This window comes from Raphanus sativus, chromosome 4 (assembly GCF_000801105.2).
Source record: "Raphanus sativus cultivar WK10039 chromosome 4, ASM80110v3, whole genome shotgun sequence".
NCBI classification, from domain to species: Eukaryota; Viridiplantae; Streptophyta; class Magnoliopsida; order Brassicales; family Brassicaceae; genus Raphanus; species Raphanus sativus.
Genome location: NC_079514.1, coordinates 2,113,592 through 2,128,696, shown reverse-complemented (window position 1 = coordinate 2,128,696; position 15,105 = coordinate 2,113,592). Strand labels below are relative to the sequence as shown.

Sequence of the window (15,105 nt, the reverse complement as noted above, 5' to 3'; positions counted from 1 at the left end):
GTGTATTTTGGATACATATCAGGAATTGAAATCATGTTTGGTACAAGATTTTTTGGGATTTTGAATGTTTCGGGTTCTATCGGATATCCATTTAAATTCGGGTTCGGTTCGGATAATATCCATAACCCAAAATACCATAAATAAGATCCATTCGGTATTTATGTCGGGTTCGGATCGGTTCGGATTTGTTTTGATCGGATCGGATTCGGTTCGGATTTTCGGGTTCGGTTAATTTGCCCAGCCCTAGGGAATTGGTTAACAAAAAGTATCTATGCAGAAGAAAGTGTCTTATTATTATGATATACTTCCTCTGTTTCATTATAAGTGTCATTTTAGACTTGTACACACGGATTAAGAAATCATTTAATTTTGCATATTTTCAATATAAAACATCATTACCGATACAATTTAACCAATAAAAAAATAGAATGGAGAATAAAGTTAATAAATTTTGCATTGAAATTCTAAAATGACATTTATTTTGCAACGAAAAAAATTCTCTAAAACGACACTTAATATGAAATGGAGGGAGTATAAAGTGATAAAGTGACTGAGAACCTAAATTTCTCAAATTAAAACATATAACTGCAGCCTGCAGGTTCTCGAGTCCCAAAGTTCCCACATGCATCATCCCGACCAATGTAACTTGGAAAAGGATCAGCCAAAGACATTTAAGAAAATGTCAATAATAAATTGACAAAAAAAAATCGGCAAGTTGCAAATTGTTACATGGAAGCACAATCACAGAACAAATAACTCCATTTGGCCGACCAAAAAAAACTCCGTAAAAATCCGATCTAACTCTTAGTCTTACCTTCCTACAATTTGCAACTTGAAACCACATGAGTTTCTAGAGGAAAAAAGAACTTAGGTGAACCAGAACTTTCTATCATCACTTAGTCTTTATTCCCTAAAACTCTAAAAGCAATTTACAAATTCAACTACTTGCAAATTAGTTATCAATCAACTTAAAGCATCGACTTAAAGTAAGTTATAAATCCCAATACGACTTGACTTTGTGTCCACATGACTACATCTACATCCTATCCTATGTAGATCAGTAGATTATAGACAGGTGAAACTCATACATTTATACGTGATATTTGATTAACGTATATTATCATCCTTTAAAGTTTTTACAAAACATCGTTCAAGGTTACTACAATGACCAAGAAAAAGGCCAATAGTAAAAGTCTGTCATTAGTAACCCATGAGTTAGGTAGTTCGAATTTCCGTATAATTGATCACATGTTAAAAAGGATAATGAGACTTTGTTAACAAAATGCAAATCAGATAATATACAATATTGTCCATGAAACATCCATCTCAATCATGCAGCTTCTACTTTGGTTTTGCTGCCCACCTCATCTTCCTCTTTTTCTAATATTATCAGGACACATCTTCTTTTCTACTCCACAATATCTTATCTTCAACAAATCAAGTAATACTTTTCCCCATTCATAATTGATAAAAGCAAATCCATCACTAATCATATAATCGAGACCGCCTTTGTACTAAAATCCAATTTTAGAAATTATTAGACTGAATTTAACTTTTATTATTTATATTTCAAAATGTTATCAATTAGTTCTACATTGTGAGAAGATAAAGTTAAAAAGTAGACAAAATGTAAAGGAGCTATATCGACACGCATCAATATACTCATCATACTTAGGAGTATATGAAGCAAGGGAATGACATTGGTGCACAAAAATGAAAGTGGCAGTGACATTAGTTATAAACTGGATCATGAAAAAACGGATTAAAAGAACTGATCTACATAAACCCCAATAGAGAGAGTTACAAAAGATGATGTCCTAAGTTAGCATTCCAATATAAGAGACGTGTAAAAGAAAGAAAAACATAATCTTATCCCTAATCATAACAATACTATTGGTATCTGGTAGCACGTTCCAGCAATCGTTTTGCCAAACTTATCAGGCCGAGTTCACTGTCTTGACCAAATTACATCACAAGCTTCGCTAATAATGTTTGACTGAATTTAATGTTTTTGGTACTTATCTTACCAAATGTTATGAGTTAGACTTTGTACACTGGGAGAAGAGTCAACAAAGTTAAAACACACACAAGTTCAAATGAGTTATGTCGGCACGCATCAGTATACACATGTATCTTACCCCAACGTGTGACAGAGTTAAAAAGAAGAAGAAGGCGACGATGTCTTAATCATTTCCAACGTAAGAGGCATGCAAAAGAAAAAATAAAAGAGACATTGAGAATGCATAATAAATTGACTCTTGAACATTCTTGAAGGAGTCATATATATCATTTACTGATATGAAATCCTTAAACCACACGAACACACTCTGCTTTGATCACACAGATGATGAAAAGACTCAAACGATACCCATTGAGAATCACATAGAATCCAACAATATTTTTTCAGACAGGAACTAAAAACACACAAGATTTAGCAAAATTGCTGATAAATATTAACTAAGCAGGTGTAGAAGTCCAGAAAATGTCCTTGAGAGCTGGTCTAAGAGCCGTACTACAAAAGTTATTGTACTCAAGAGTGTCCCCATGATCTTTCTTCACCTCCACAACCACAAACGACGGAGCCACCGCGAATATCTCCGCCTCCACCGCCAGCTTCCCTTTCCTACCATTCAGCTTCCCTTCCATCCTCACTCTACTCTCACTCTTCCTCACATCAAACCTATCCCCAACTCTCGCCGCTTCTTCAAGACTCGTTATCACACTGCTCGCCGGCCGAGAAGTCACGAACCTCATCTCTCTCTTCTCCTCTCTCTTCTTCTCCTCGAACAAGGGCGAGAGATCGAACCCTTCGGATAACGCGATTATGTGAAAGGCGTTTAGCGTCTCATTCTCTTCCTTGGACTTGTGATCTTGAACCTCACTTTCTGTGGTGACTATTGGCACGTCCTTGGATCTTTTCTTGAACCAAGGTGAGTCCATAACCTTATCGATACTAATCCGGGTATTCGGATTCGGATCCATAAGCTTCGTCACGAGCCGTCTCGCATCGGAAGAGAGCCAACCAGGGCACTTGAAGTCTCCTCTGTGAATCTTCTTATACATGTTCACAAGATTATCATCTCGAAACGGTAAGTAGCCTGCAAGAAGCACAAAGAGGATAACTCCACAAGACCACAGATCCGCCTTAGCTCCGTCGTACCCTTTCTTCGATATAACCTCCGGCGCGACGTACGCCGGAGTCCCACAAGTCGTGTGGAGAAGCCCGTCTTGCCTCAAATGCTCGGCCAAAGCAGAGAGACCAAAATCAGTTATTTTAAGGTTGCCTTCTTCGTCAAGCAACAGATTCTCCGGCTTGAGATCGCGGTGGTAAACCCCGCGGCTGTGGCAGAAATCAACCGCGGAGATCAGCTGTTTGAAATACACGCGCGCCTCTTCCTCCCGCAGCCTTCCTCTGGCGACTTTGGCGAACAGCTCGCCGCCTCGCACGAGCTCCATGGCGAAGTAGATCTTGGTTTTGCTCGCCATGACCTCGTGGAGCTCGACGATGTTGGGGTGCTTCACCATCTTCATAACCGAGATCTCTCGCTTGATCTGCTCCACCATACCAGCCTTTAGCACTTTCTCTTTGGCCACGACTTTTAGGGCAACGCTTTTCCCTGTGGTTACGTTACGTGCGTGGTACACTTTCGCGAACGTTCCGTGACCTAGAAGTCGACCTAGCTCGTAACGGCCGTGAAGCAACCCCGTACTTGCCAAACCGTCAGATCCATTCTCCACCCGTTTAGCTCCGACCATAGTTTTTGTCACTGGATCACCCGTCCGACGTGTTTCCGGTGGCAATTCCTACCGCCGACAGATCGGTTAAACCGATCACAGAGCTTAGTCTTCACCTGCGATACTCCAACCATCTCTCTGCATTCCCTTTAAAAGATTTTTTTTCGCTTCTTTATTCAGAAAATCAGCAGAACAGAGAGGAGAATGAGATAGAAATATCTGAGAGAAACAATTTTTTTTTTTTCTTTCTGCACTGGACAAGAGCTTTATATAGATCTTAACGACTATATAATTACGTAAATACCCTTATTAGTAGTGGTTACTACATCGTTTAATTTAATCTCCTTCCATAAACCCTTATTATGTCGGGAGACCTCGTTGTGGCGGCTTCTGTGTGATACATGGAGAGCGACGGTGACACGTGTCCCTTTAATACCGGTTGTGATCAGGATTTGACTATTCTTCGCTCTCTACTGTTTGGTATGGTCGACATTTCTTTGAGAGTTTAATATCGTTGACAGGGCCGGCTCAAAGAATCTATGGACCTTTGGGCAAAACATTTTTTTATATTATTTTTACATATATCTATAGGTTACTTAAAAATTTTGGGCCCTAATACATAATTTTTTAAAAAATATGGACTCCATTTTAACACTATTTAAAAAATAAAACGTTTGGGCCCGGGGTCTATGCCCCCTTGCCCCATGCTCTAAGCCGGCCCTGATCGTTGAAGACATTTCACGAGACTCTCCTTCATTGGCTTCTGTTCTGTCTTCTCTGTTGCTTCTCGTTAATAATTTATCTGCGACACATACATACACTTGCACAAACACGAAAAAAGAAAGTACTAAAAAATGTATACTATCATTGGCTTGCTGACATGCATGGAAAAAAAAACTATCACTGATATAATTTGATACTTCTTAAAAAAGTTGCTCTTTGAATCGACAATAACTCGTAATATGAGGAACTTAGTTTAACTTTTCATTTTCTTAGTTATTTTTATCCCTAAACTAATCTCAGATTGAACATGCAAAATAAGAACCGAGTCTGTTTGTAAAAAGAAATTAAAAACATTTATGAATAAGCTATTATGAGTTATGACCATGAAAATCAGAATCTTAAATATCATCCCCTATATATTAAAAGGAATGCATTTGTCTTAAATGCGTTCACACAGCAAGTTCCACGTGTCATCTCACGGTTAATCCGTTTATGTTCTCGCTGACGTGTCGGCTTCACAATCATTTAACATTTAATGCGTTCACACACTAAGTTTTTTAACAACACTCGAGACAATTTAATGTGTTCGCATTCTATTTTTTTCAATAAACTCTTTTGGTTCATATATTTTTAACATTTGTAATAGTGAATTGAAATTATTTAAAATTCTCTTTGTACAACTACTGAATAATATCATTTTTAAAAAATCATTAAGATTCGCATCAACTAAAATGCTTGAGTGAGAATGTTTTAGAAATTGAAAGTTTCATATCTAACTTGGTTTCTTGAAAAGAGACATGTGGCAGATACGGTGATGAATATGGTCCAACGCTATACTCCAGGTGTATAGATTGTTTCAAAATGTTACCTTTGGCAACTGTGATATCAAATAGCGTCTACATAACTCATGGAGGTAGCTTTCAAAACTCTTCTCGGATCTATGAAGATAATTAACACTTTACTGTTGGGTTCTTTAGAGGAACTTGACAAGATTGAGAGGAGGAGACAGATTGGTGAAAATGATGATGATGATGATGATGATGATGATGATGATGATGGGAATATAACTCTAAACCATGTTTTATGGTTGTGTCCATGGATGGCTGATGGTCTGAGCGAGAGTGACTACAAGGGATTTCTTTGGGGAACTGATTGCACCGAGAATTTTCTAAAACAACCGAAGTTAAAGGTAAGTGGTTAACTTCTAATGATGTTTTCGTATGTGATTATTTAAATTTAATGTATTTTGTTTACCGTTTTAGATGATCATAAGATCACATGAAGTACCTGATGCAAGATCAGATCGAGAAGACATGGGACACATGCTATGCGGGTACTCACATTAACACTAATCAAAATTTACATTATTAAACTCAATAAAAACCAATTTCTATGAATATAAATATATAACTTTTTATATTATGTCTAAGTTCAAACAACAAAAATAATAATAGATTATCTTATATAAAATACAAAATCTTAAAATGTCACCAACATTGTTTGTACAAACAATACAAATAATATTGGATGTTCTTTTTCTTAAACTATTTATGTAGATTTTATTTGATTTTGCAAGCATTTAGAAACTTAAAAATGAAACCATTCGACATAAGAACTTGCGAAAATTCATATAACATGAAACCAAACAAATATAATAGTTTTAGGTTTATCACCGAAAAATTAAAAACCTCGATCACTTCAACCGAACAAAACAAAATAAATATAGATTTAGAATGGTATTTATATTTTAGGAGGTTAAAAAAATAACGTAATACCGAACGAATATCCACATTAAACAGATATAATATTTTTTATCTTAAAAAGTAGAACTGGGAAAAATATCCGGAACTGAAGAACCGAGCCAAAACCGAACCGAAATTCAGGGTCCCGAACTCGATCGAACACGGGGTAAATAACCAAATGGTTCCTAAACTGATGTGTCCCAAGAACCGTTACTCAACCTGATCCGAACCGAGAACCGAATGAGTATCCGAAGATTTCTGAAATGTAAATATAGATTTAAAAATATTATTTATAATTATATGTATAATTATTTTAAAAATTGTATATTAAATATATTAATTATTTTGTGTATTTTCAGATAAAATATGATAGTTTGTATAGAAATACTCAAAAACCGTGTACAATGAGTAATTTTAGTTTTTTGGTACATTTGGATAGTTTGGATACAAAATACCCGAACCGAATCGGGTAATATGGTTAATTTGAGTATGAACCAGTTTCAGATATATTAGTTATTCGGTTATTTTAAGGTTTTATTACATCAAAACCGAATCCACTCGAACCCGGGAGGACTCGACTCGGACCCGACTCGGAATTTGGTAATACCCAAACGAGACTTAATTTTCAAACCTGAGAAATCCGGTATCCGAAAAAACGACGGATACCTGAATACTCATACCTGTTAAAAAGATAACAAAATTAATAATCTCATCCCGTGCAAGGCACGGGTTATTACCTAGTTTATATTAATTAATCATAACGTTGCTTGATTGTTTTAGACGAACTAACACTTAATTTCGATGTGGTCCTTATTGCACGATCCTCTAATCTGTTGAAATTGGTGCATGTTCTCGTGCTACCTTAACAGGAAGGAAAGAGAGAAGCATAAACAAAAACAATCACAAAGAAACAAAGATGGACAGGCGTTTGCTGGTTCGGGTTCTATTACATGGTGATTTATTCATGGGACCTATAATAGGATATTCTCTCATGCTTCTCTTATTGCACGGTTCTCGTTTTTAATTAATATAATTATCAATATTACTGTCGTATTTAGCTGCTAGTCCGTTTTGAGATGACTGCTGAATGCTGATGCATGATATATTCACCAAATATAATTACGATACGTTACGAAAACGAAATGAGAAGTTTCCTCGAACAGAGCAAATCTTTTGTTTAGCTTCGACCATAACAAGTCTACCAAGTAACAACACATGTTTCTTACTTATCAAAGAATATTAGTAACAGACGCACACTAATCTCATTTTCTCTGTTCTATGTAAGATTGTTTTCTTAATAGTATGTCAATTTTGGGTGCTGCTTATACACATATATAATTCGCTTGATTATAAATAAAGCCGCATAATAGATTGATCAAGACATGCCTCATACAATGCTTTTGGTCTAATTTGCACTATGCGTCCTGTAATTATAATAGATAATCAGAATTCGTGAAATAATAAGAAAATATCATTTACGAGAAATTCAGTGACGGCTATGTTGACTAAGACATTCTACCTTGAAATTTGGCTGGAGGTCTGAGTAGTTCTTTTCTTTTTCTTTTTTTTGAAATACGAGTGGTTCTTTTCTTATACTGAACACTCTAGACCTAATGTTTTTAATGGCTGAATTAGCACGAAACAAATCTATCAAATTATGGGTAAAACGTGATTTTCAGCTATAATTTCAAATCAGTTTTGATCACATTTTATGTGGATTTTTTGTGTGTGTATTACTGTCATATGGATCACTCAGCTTCACATGTGTCGCAACTCTCAATAAGCTAATGGACTAGATCTGATTCTATCTTCTCCTTCACGGTACTATTCTTTTTTTTTTCTTTTTTGCTAAGTATTTGGATTTCATTAGAGAATGAGAAGGTTTGTTTACAAACAAAAGAGAAAAGCTAACTAGTCTTCCTCTGCCAAAAAAATAAAAACAGAGCAGGACTACAAACCTTCTCATTTTATAATGAAATTCAAATTCTGAGCAAAAAAAAAAAGAATTCCTTGAGTTAAAAAGGCTTTCACTCTTCCCTATTGCACATCTCTTCTACTTGAGTTTCTCATCATCAAATTGTTGATTTGGTATTGGTTTCTCAGGGATCACAACAACAATGTCTTCCTCAAGTTGTTTCCTGCTCGTGTTTCCTCCAGGTACTCAAAACGGCCTGCGCATGTCTTGTCTTTGCTATAGAGATTCGTTTTGTCCTTGCAGTTAAAATGAGTGCTGTTAATAAGTTCTTGTGGCCTTTTCTGTATGAATGCAGAGTGCTCATTTAATGAATCATTCTACTGTGTGATTCTGTTGGTGGATGCATGCAGGTGTGTATGCTGTGAGGCTGGTTGATCTTCTTTGAAAAGAAAGTACACATCTAAAAAAAAGATGGATAGCTCCTGTGAAAAGGAGGATTGGTTGTATAAATGAGGTGGCTGTTCCAGTGGCACCGCCTTCTTCTGAAACTGCAGAGGACAGGGAAAAGTTAGTAGGAAGCTATGGCTTCAAACAAATTGGAGAGGATCTTCCTGATAATGTCACTTTAAAAGATATAATGGATAATTTTGTGATTAATGAATTTTATTATGAAAAAGAAGAAGGCGTCACGTGCAGCAAAGAAGCTGAAGACTCAGTCTGTCTCTGGCTACTCCAACGATTCAAATCCATTTGGTGATTCCAATCTCACTGAGACGTTCGTGTGGGGGAAGAAAATCGAAAAAGACGTTCACCACGGAGTTCCCTTGGACGAATTTTCCGTCAAAGCCGAGAAGAGAAGACGCGGGGAGAGGATGGCAGAGGTTGAAAAGGTTAAGAAGAGGAGAGAAGAGAGAGCAGTGGAGAAAGCTCGACACCAGGAAGAAATGGCTTTATTGGCTAGAGAAGGTGCTCGAGCTGAGTTTCAAGATGAGGAAGAGTTCCATTTCGATCAAGCTAGAGTTAGAGGGGAGGAGGAGGCTCCTCTAGCTCAAGAGAGGGGACTACACGCTGGTGTTGAAGCTGACGTGAGGAAAGCTTCTTGATGGGAAGACTCACTCGGAGCTTCTAGAACTGCAGCTGGACATTGAGTCCCAGCTGCGTTCTGGTTCAGCCAAAGTAGTAGAGTTTTGGGAAGCGGTTCTAGAACGCCTCCATATGTACAAGGCAAAGTCTTGCGCTGAGATGCTGAGGAGACATCTACATCGCCTCGAGGAACTTTCAGCACCTGTGATGAAAGAAAACGAGGAGGAGATGAACGATAGAAATCTTTCAGATGCTGAAGAAGCATTCTCTCCGGAGCCTATTAGGGAAGAGGAGGAAGAAGAAGCAGAAGCGGCTGGTTCGTTTTTCGCCAGAGCTCATGCACGGTGATGATCGTGAAGAAGCAATCGACCCCGAGGAAGACAAGAAGCTACTGGAAATGAAGCGGATGGCTGTGGAAGATAACTTTAAGGTTAAAGCAATGAAAGCAATGGGAGCAATGGAGGAAGGTGATGCTGTCTTTGGCTCTAATGCTGAAGTGAACCTTGATTCTTCTGAGGTATACATGTGGCACGACAAGTACCGGCCAAGAAAACCCAAGTATTTCAACAGAGTGCACACATGTTACGAGTGGAACAAGTATAACCAAACGCACTACGATCACGACAACCCGTCTCCAAAGTTCGTTCAAGGGTACAAGTTTAACATCTTCTACCCGGATTTGGTGGTGGATGATGATAAGATCAAGCCTCCCATTTACACTATAGAAAAAGATGGGACAAGCGCTGAGACTTGTATGATCCGGTTCCATGCTGGTCCGCCTTATCAAGACATTGCATTCCGGATTGTGAATAAAGAGTGGGAGCTTTCTCGCAAGAAGGGGTTCAAATGCACGTTTGAGCGTGGGATTCTGCACTTGTACTTCAACTTTAAACGACATCGTTACAGGCGATAAAACTGATTTGAGCCGTTCCCTTTTTCCACGATATGATCAGTAACGTCGAGTTTTCTTCTCTCATGAGGAGGCACTGAAGCCAAAATCAATGAAGAAGCACTGAAGAACGAATAGTTGATCTCAAGATGTTTTTCTTTTCTTTTAAAACTATGATCTCAGATGTTGTTTTCTTTGTTTAATTTATCTTCTTGTAATAAAAGCAGAACGAAAGTATTTGGTCTTTTCATTGAATGTTATATTTTTGTTTTGGAAAATTTAATTTTGTGATAAAAAATATTGATTTATCTCTCAATTAGATTTTTAAAGTTGTTTACGATATCAAAAAAATACAAACTTTCAGAAAATTCTATAATAAATATAACAACTCTATGCAAAATAAAAAAATCTCTTAATTTCAATAACCAGCCACGGGATATGAAGCATAATTAACCATTCCTTACTTATGCTGCACGTCACGAAATGTTGGCAGAAGTTTTGTCCCAACCTCTTGTAGCTGGTGTATTTACAACATAGATACTCTGATTGCTTCAACACGGTTTCTTGAGTATCAAAGAAGGTAAGATACCATTTCATCAGGTCACAAACATGATGAACCCTATGACCTATATCTGCTTTCAAATTCTTGATCAAGTTGAACTAAAGGTTTGTTCTGAAACTTCTTTTATTTGACTTGTGCTCTTGAGAACTCTGTAAGAACAGATGAGAACAACCTAATCGTTCAACATAAACTCATTGAACCTAAGGCCCCACATTGTTATACAAATCGCAAATGGTAAAGTGAGAGATGAAAAGTGGTAAACTAAAAGAGGAAGAAAATCAGTTCAAGCGAAGGACTTTTGAGCAGTTTGTTCTGACTTGACCTAAAGGACCAGTAAGGACATGGTAGCCGGAAATGTTGGAACCAATTAATATAAGCCCTATGGGCTGAGTATTAAATTGAATGTGTAAATAGAAAAAAATTTATAAATCTAATGGGCTGAGTAAAATTTTGATTTTATGTGAAGAGTTGTGAAGATTTTGGAGTCATTTTACAAGGCAAATGGGCTGAGTAAATTGATTCACTTATTGGTTTTGAAACCATGATGAAAAAGACTCAAGTCTCAAGAGAAAAACTTGTTAACCAAGTTAGCAAACTTAGCAACCAAGCTAAGTCACCTTGGTGACCAAGTTTAGACAACTTGGTAACTTGGTGACCAAGCTTTTACCCACTATAAATACATCATATCCCACTTCACAAATGATCATCCCCCATCTTACATTGATCTCTCGCTCACTACACACAATACAATCTTTCTCTCGCTAGAAAGAAAAATACTCTTTAGATTCTTTTTTTCTTGTCTCGAGAGTATAACGTAGTAATGAGTTTGTAGATTCTGTTTCGGGTGCTGTGAAACGGTCTCATCACGGTTGTATCTTGGGATTCAAAAATCGCATAAAAACCATCACATATTACGGGCGATTTATCGATTTAAGGAAATATATCAAATCTCGACCCCGTGAATTCGTCTATTTTATTACGATTTCTTAACGTTTTTCAACCTTTTTATTATCGTTTATATGCTTTGGGTTTCGTAATTTTCAATTAGGAATCTAGCGGTCCTACAAGTTTCACCATTGACTTGAGGAAATCCCGCTGGAACAAGCGATGATCATAAGAGTACGCTCTTACCCATGTCTCGGTCTCTTTACTTGCCATTAGTTGTTGATCTGAGAACATAACCCCTTTATTTTGCATAAGTCCCCTTTATTCTCTGCCATGATATTAACGTCCACATCCCACATCAGATTAGTCCAAGGATACCAAGCTACAACCTCTGTGTAGTCCAAGGATCACTTTTTCGACAATGGCTCGCCGCCGACGATCCAACTCTAACCTGTTTTCATATAAACGTAACAAAATTCTATATAAGTATAACATAACTCTATAAAAATTTAACTAATCTCTTAGTTTTAAAAACAACCAACTCTTTAAAATCCAAGTCCCACTAATTCTCTAAAACTTTACTGAAAATGCTAGGAAGCATAATTGTCTAATCTTATACATGTCATATTACACGACTGAACAGTATATATATTGTATCTCAAAGTTATCATCAAATGCACTAAAATAGTCTTATCCAAAAATCTCAGTGTTTTTTGTTTATCTGATTTTTATTTTGGTCTTTTTGATAAATGGCGAATTGTTTTCCAATTTTTATACTTTTCTTTTGAGAGCTATTGTGTTTAGGAGTTGTAATTTTTTTTTTTTGAATTTTTGGTTGGTATCTCTCATTTGATTCGTCCATTGTAACATTCTCTAACCTCTTTAACTGTAAGAAATATATGTCTCATACTTATGTTTAGGAATAAATATTTCTTTCTCGTTATGTGATCTTATAGTAATCTATTTCTTAATGAAATTATTAACCTTAAGCATACTTGGTAACCAATAAAACTGGTACATAAAGGAGTTTATTTTCTAATGTTTTAACTAAATTTTAAGTGGCAGATGTTATAGAAGAGAAGAGTGACTTGAAGGACAAGTTTAATAGAAGATGTTTAACAGAACAAGTTCAATGTATGAATCTAATGTTCTAAACACTTCACACTTATCTTCTCATAATAAGATGAGTCACCTTAAGCAAAATATTTGCTACTTACTCAATTTTGATAGATAATTGAGATTAAAAATAACACTTGCCAATGAAAAAAAAGTTTTGGTGAGGAAATAATCAAAAACTTGATGAGGAAGCTAAGTTCCTCTCCCCACCTATAAATAGATGCATTTGTTCCATCCTAAAGCATCACTACAAAAACTAAGAGAAACACATGAAAAAAGGTGTAGGTAAAGGGAGAGAAGATCTAACTCCAACTTTAATATCAAGAGATCATCTTCCATGATCAAAATCTTTCAAGAATGTTTCTGCAACAACGAATTTAGGTATTCCGATAGTCCTCTTTATAGTTCTATTATGTGATTAGTTTAGATGTTAAAGATTTTAGGGTTCGTGTAAAACCATGTTTACATTAACTATGTGTCTTTGTAATCTTCTCAGGTTGGTGGTCTAAATTTTTTTGTGTGTGGGTGGTCTAAGTTATCTTTGACAAACTAGGAGAAATATAATCTTACTATTTTCGTATAAAACTTTACAACTGAAACAAAAAGCAGAAGAAACCAATAATCATAAGACAACAGAAATGCTGAATAAATTTGTCACATGTGAAGTCGTAAAGCGCCACAAAAATACTCAGAATAAAAAAAAGGAAAGTCACAGAAGTGATCTTGCTAGCTTCTAATAGCTTCTTCTTCTTAGTTAACTGTTTGTCTCTGCAGTTGCAAATAGAAAATCGGAGACGATGATGACACAAGGAAAAGAAGGCGAGACACAGTAGACGCAAAATGACGTGTATATCCATAATCCACGTCAAGTGATATGATTGGCTCTAGTTATTATGAAATGACAGTCACATCCTTACTTGTTCTCGAGTGACACAATTGCAAGTGTGGTATATATATGTTTAGCGATTGTAAATTGTTAACTTTTTTTTTTTACCTTTTTCATTGATCCGAGATTTTTGGATAGCTGAGACCTAACCAACTAATTCTCGAGTGCCTGGCCACCAGCGCCAGTTAGACACGATTGTAATCCAAAAACAACAGATTCAAAACTGCGATTTTTAAAATTATTGTGGAATATTATGTACCACCAGACCACTAACACATGCTTTTTAATACATATTTTACTTGGAAGCATGTATGCGATTATGCATTGAACTAAGTGCATGCAATTTCTTAAAAGTTAGTTGAGTTTTCGTGTTTTTAGAACATAAACTGCCAATTTTTGGGATAAATACATAAAATTAACTTTCTCAAAATTAAAATATACAGATGCTACAGAAGTCAATAAAGTATAATTTAAAACACATATACACAAAAATAAGGTTATCTACGTTTTAAAATTGTTTTTCTCCGGATCTAAAATTGATATGATGACCATTAGTTTATTTATAAAACTAGAATTTTGACTTTAGTTTTTCTTGATTTTCTAACTATTGGTTGGTTAGTGTTCATGGTGTACTCTTATTATTTTGTCAACAGATTTTTATACATATTTATGGTACTTAGAAATTCATTTCTCCGGTATCACCCATAAATGTTTTATTTTCTAATAGTAGCAAAATCTAAAAAAGTAAATCAAATAAAAATATATTATAATAATCAAAACTCGCCACAAAGTAAAAGAAGTAGTAGATAAGAACTTCAAATTCAAAGAAAACATTATGTGACTAAATCTTTTATTTTTATTTTTTGGAAAGCAAGAAAATAATAAGAGAATCACAACTCATAAGAATTGGATCTGTGGCTTTTATACTATGATAAGTTTGAAGGAAACTTATGATAAGTTTGAAAGAAACTTAAATGGTACTCCCTCTGTTTTTTAAAGATGTATGTTTTGGTGTTTTCACACATATTAAGAAAACACATTAGCTATACATCATTTTTAGAAATTATCAAATTCCAATACATTTTAACCAATAGTCTTTCAATAAATTCAATCAATTTTATTGAAATTTGCAATTTTTGTATAGGAAACATAAAAAATACATCTTTGTGAAACAATTTATTTTTCCAAAACATCTATCTTTAAAAAACAGAGGGGGTATAATAGTTTCTTTCATCTTATTAACTTAGCCAAAAGACTTATTTATACAAATTACATAATTTGTCTAACAAATTCTTTACATAATAGAATATGAAATATAACTTATACATGCATAAATGCTAAGTTTCATAATAGTTACATGGAAATATATTCTAGGTAATCTCGCAAATTCCAAAATTTCCTAATATCTTCTTCGTCGATAGAGAGGTACATGGTCTTTGAAACGAAATCGTTTTCAGCCAAATCTTTGGTGACTTTGTCAAGCTTCACGATGTAGAAGATGAGAACAACACCGATGAAGGGTAGTGAAGCCATCTTGCTAACGAAGAACTTTATTTCTGCTGCTTAATC

General features: G+C 35.5%; 2 protein-coding genes, 1 long non-coding RNA gene and 1 pseudogene across 3 annotated transcripts in view; 2 read left to right on the top strand and 2 right to left on the bottom strand.

Moving 5' to 3' along the window:
• LOC108855734 (uncharacterized) overlaps positions 1 to 15,105 on the bottom strand; it is a 57,653-nt gene that overhangs the window by 42,125 nt on the left and 423 nt on the right. The window lies entirely within an intron of this gene.
• On the bottom strand, positions 2,308 to 3,997 carry LOC108854259 (CBL-interacting serine/threonine-protein kinase 6). Its single transcript, XM_018627786.2, has one exon. The coding sequence runs from the start codon at positions 3,754 to 3,756 to the stop codon at positions 2,458 to 2,460; it is 1,299 nt and encodes a 432-aa protein (XP_018483288.1). The 5' UTR covers positions 3,757 to 3,997; the 3' UTR covers positions 2,308 to 2,457.
• Positions 7,806 to 10,330, top strand: LOC108854258 (splicing factor Cactin-like; annotated as a pseudogene).
• On the top strand, positions 11,363 to 13,758 carry LOC108854262 (uncharacterized). The gene is made up of 3 exons (XR_008944079.1): positions 11,363 to 11,768; positions 12,600 to 13,031; positions 13,425 to 13,758. It is a non-coding gene; the product is annotated as an uncharacterized LOC108854262 (long non-coding RNA).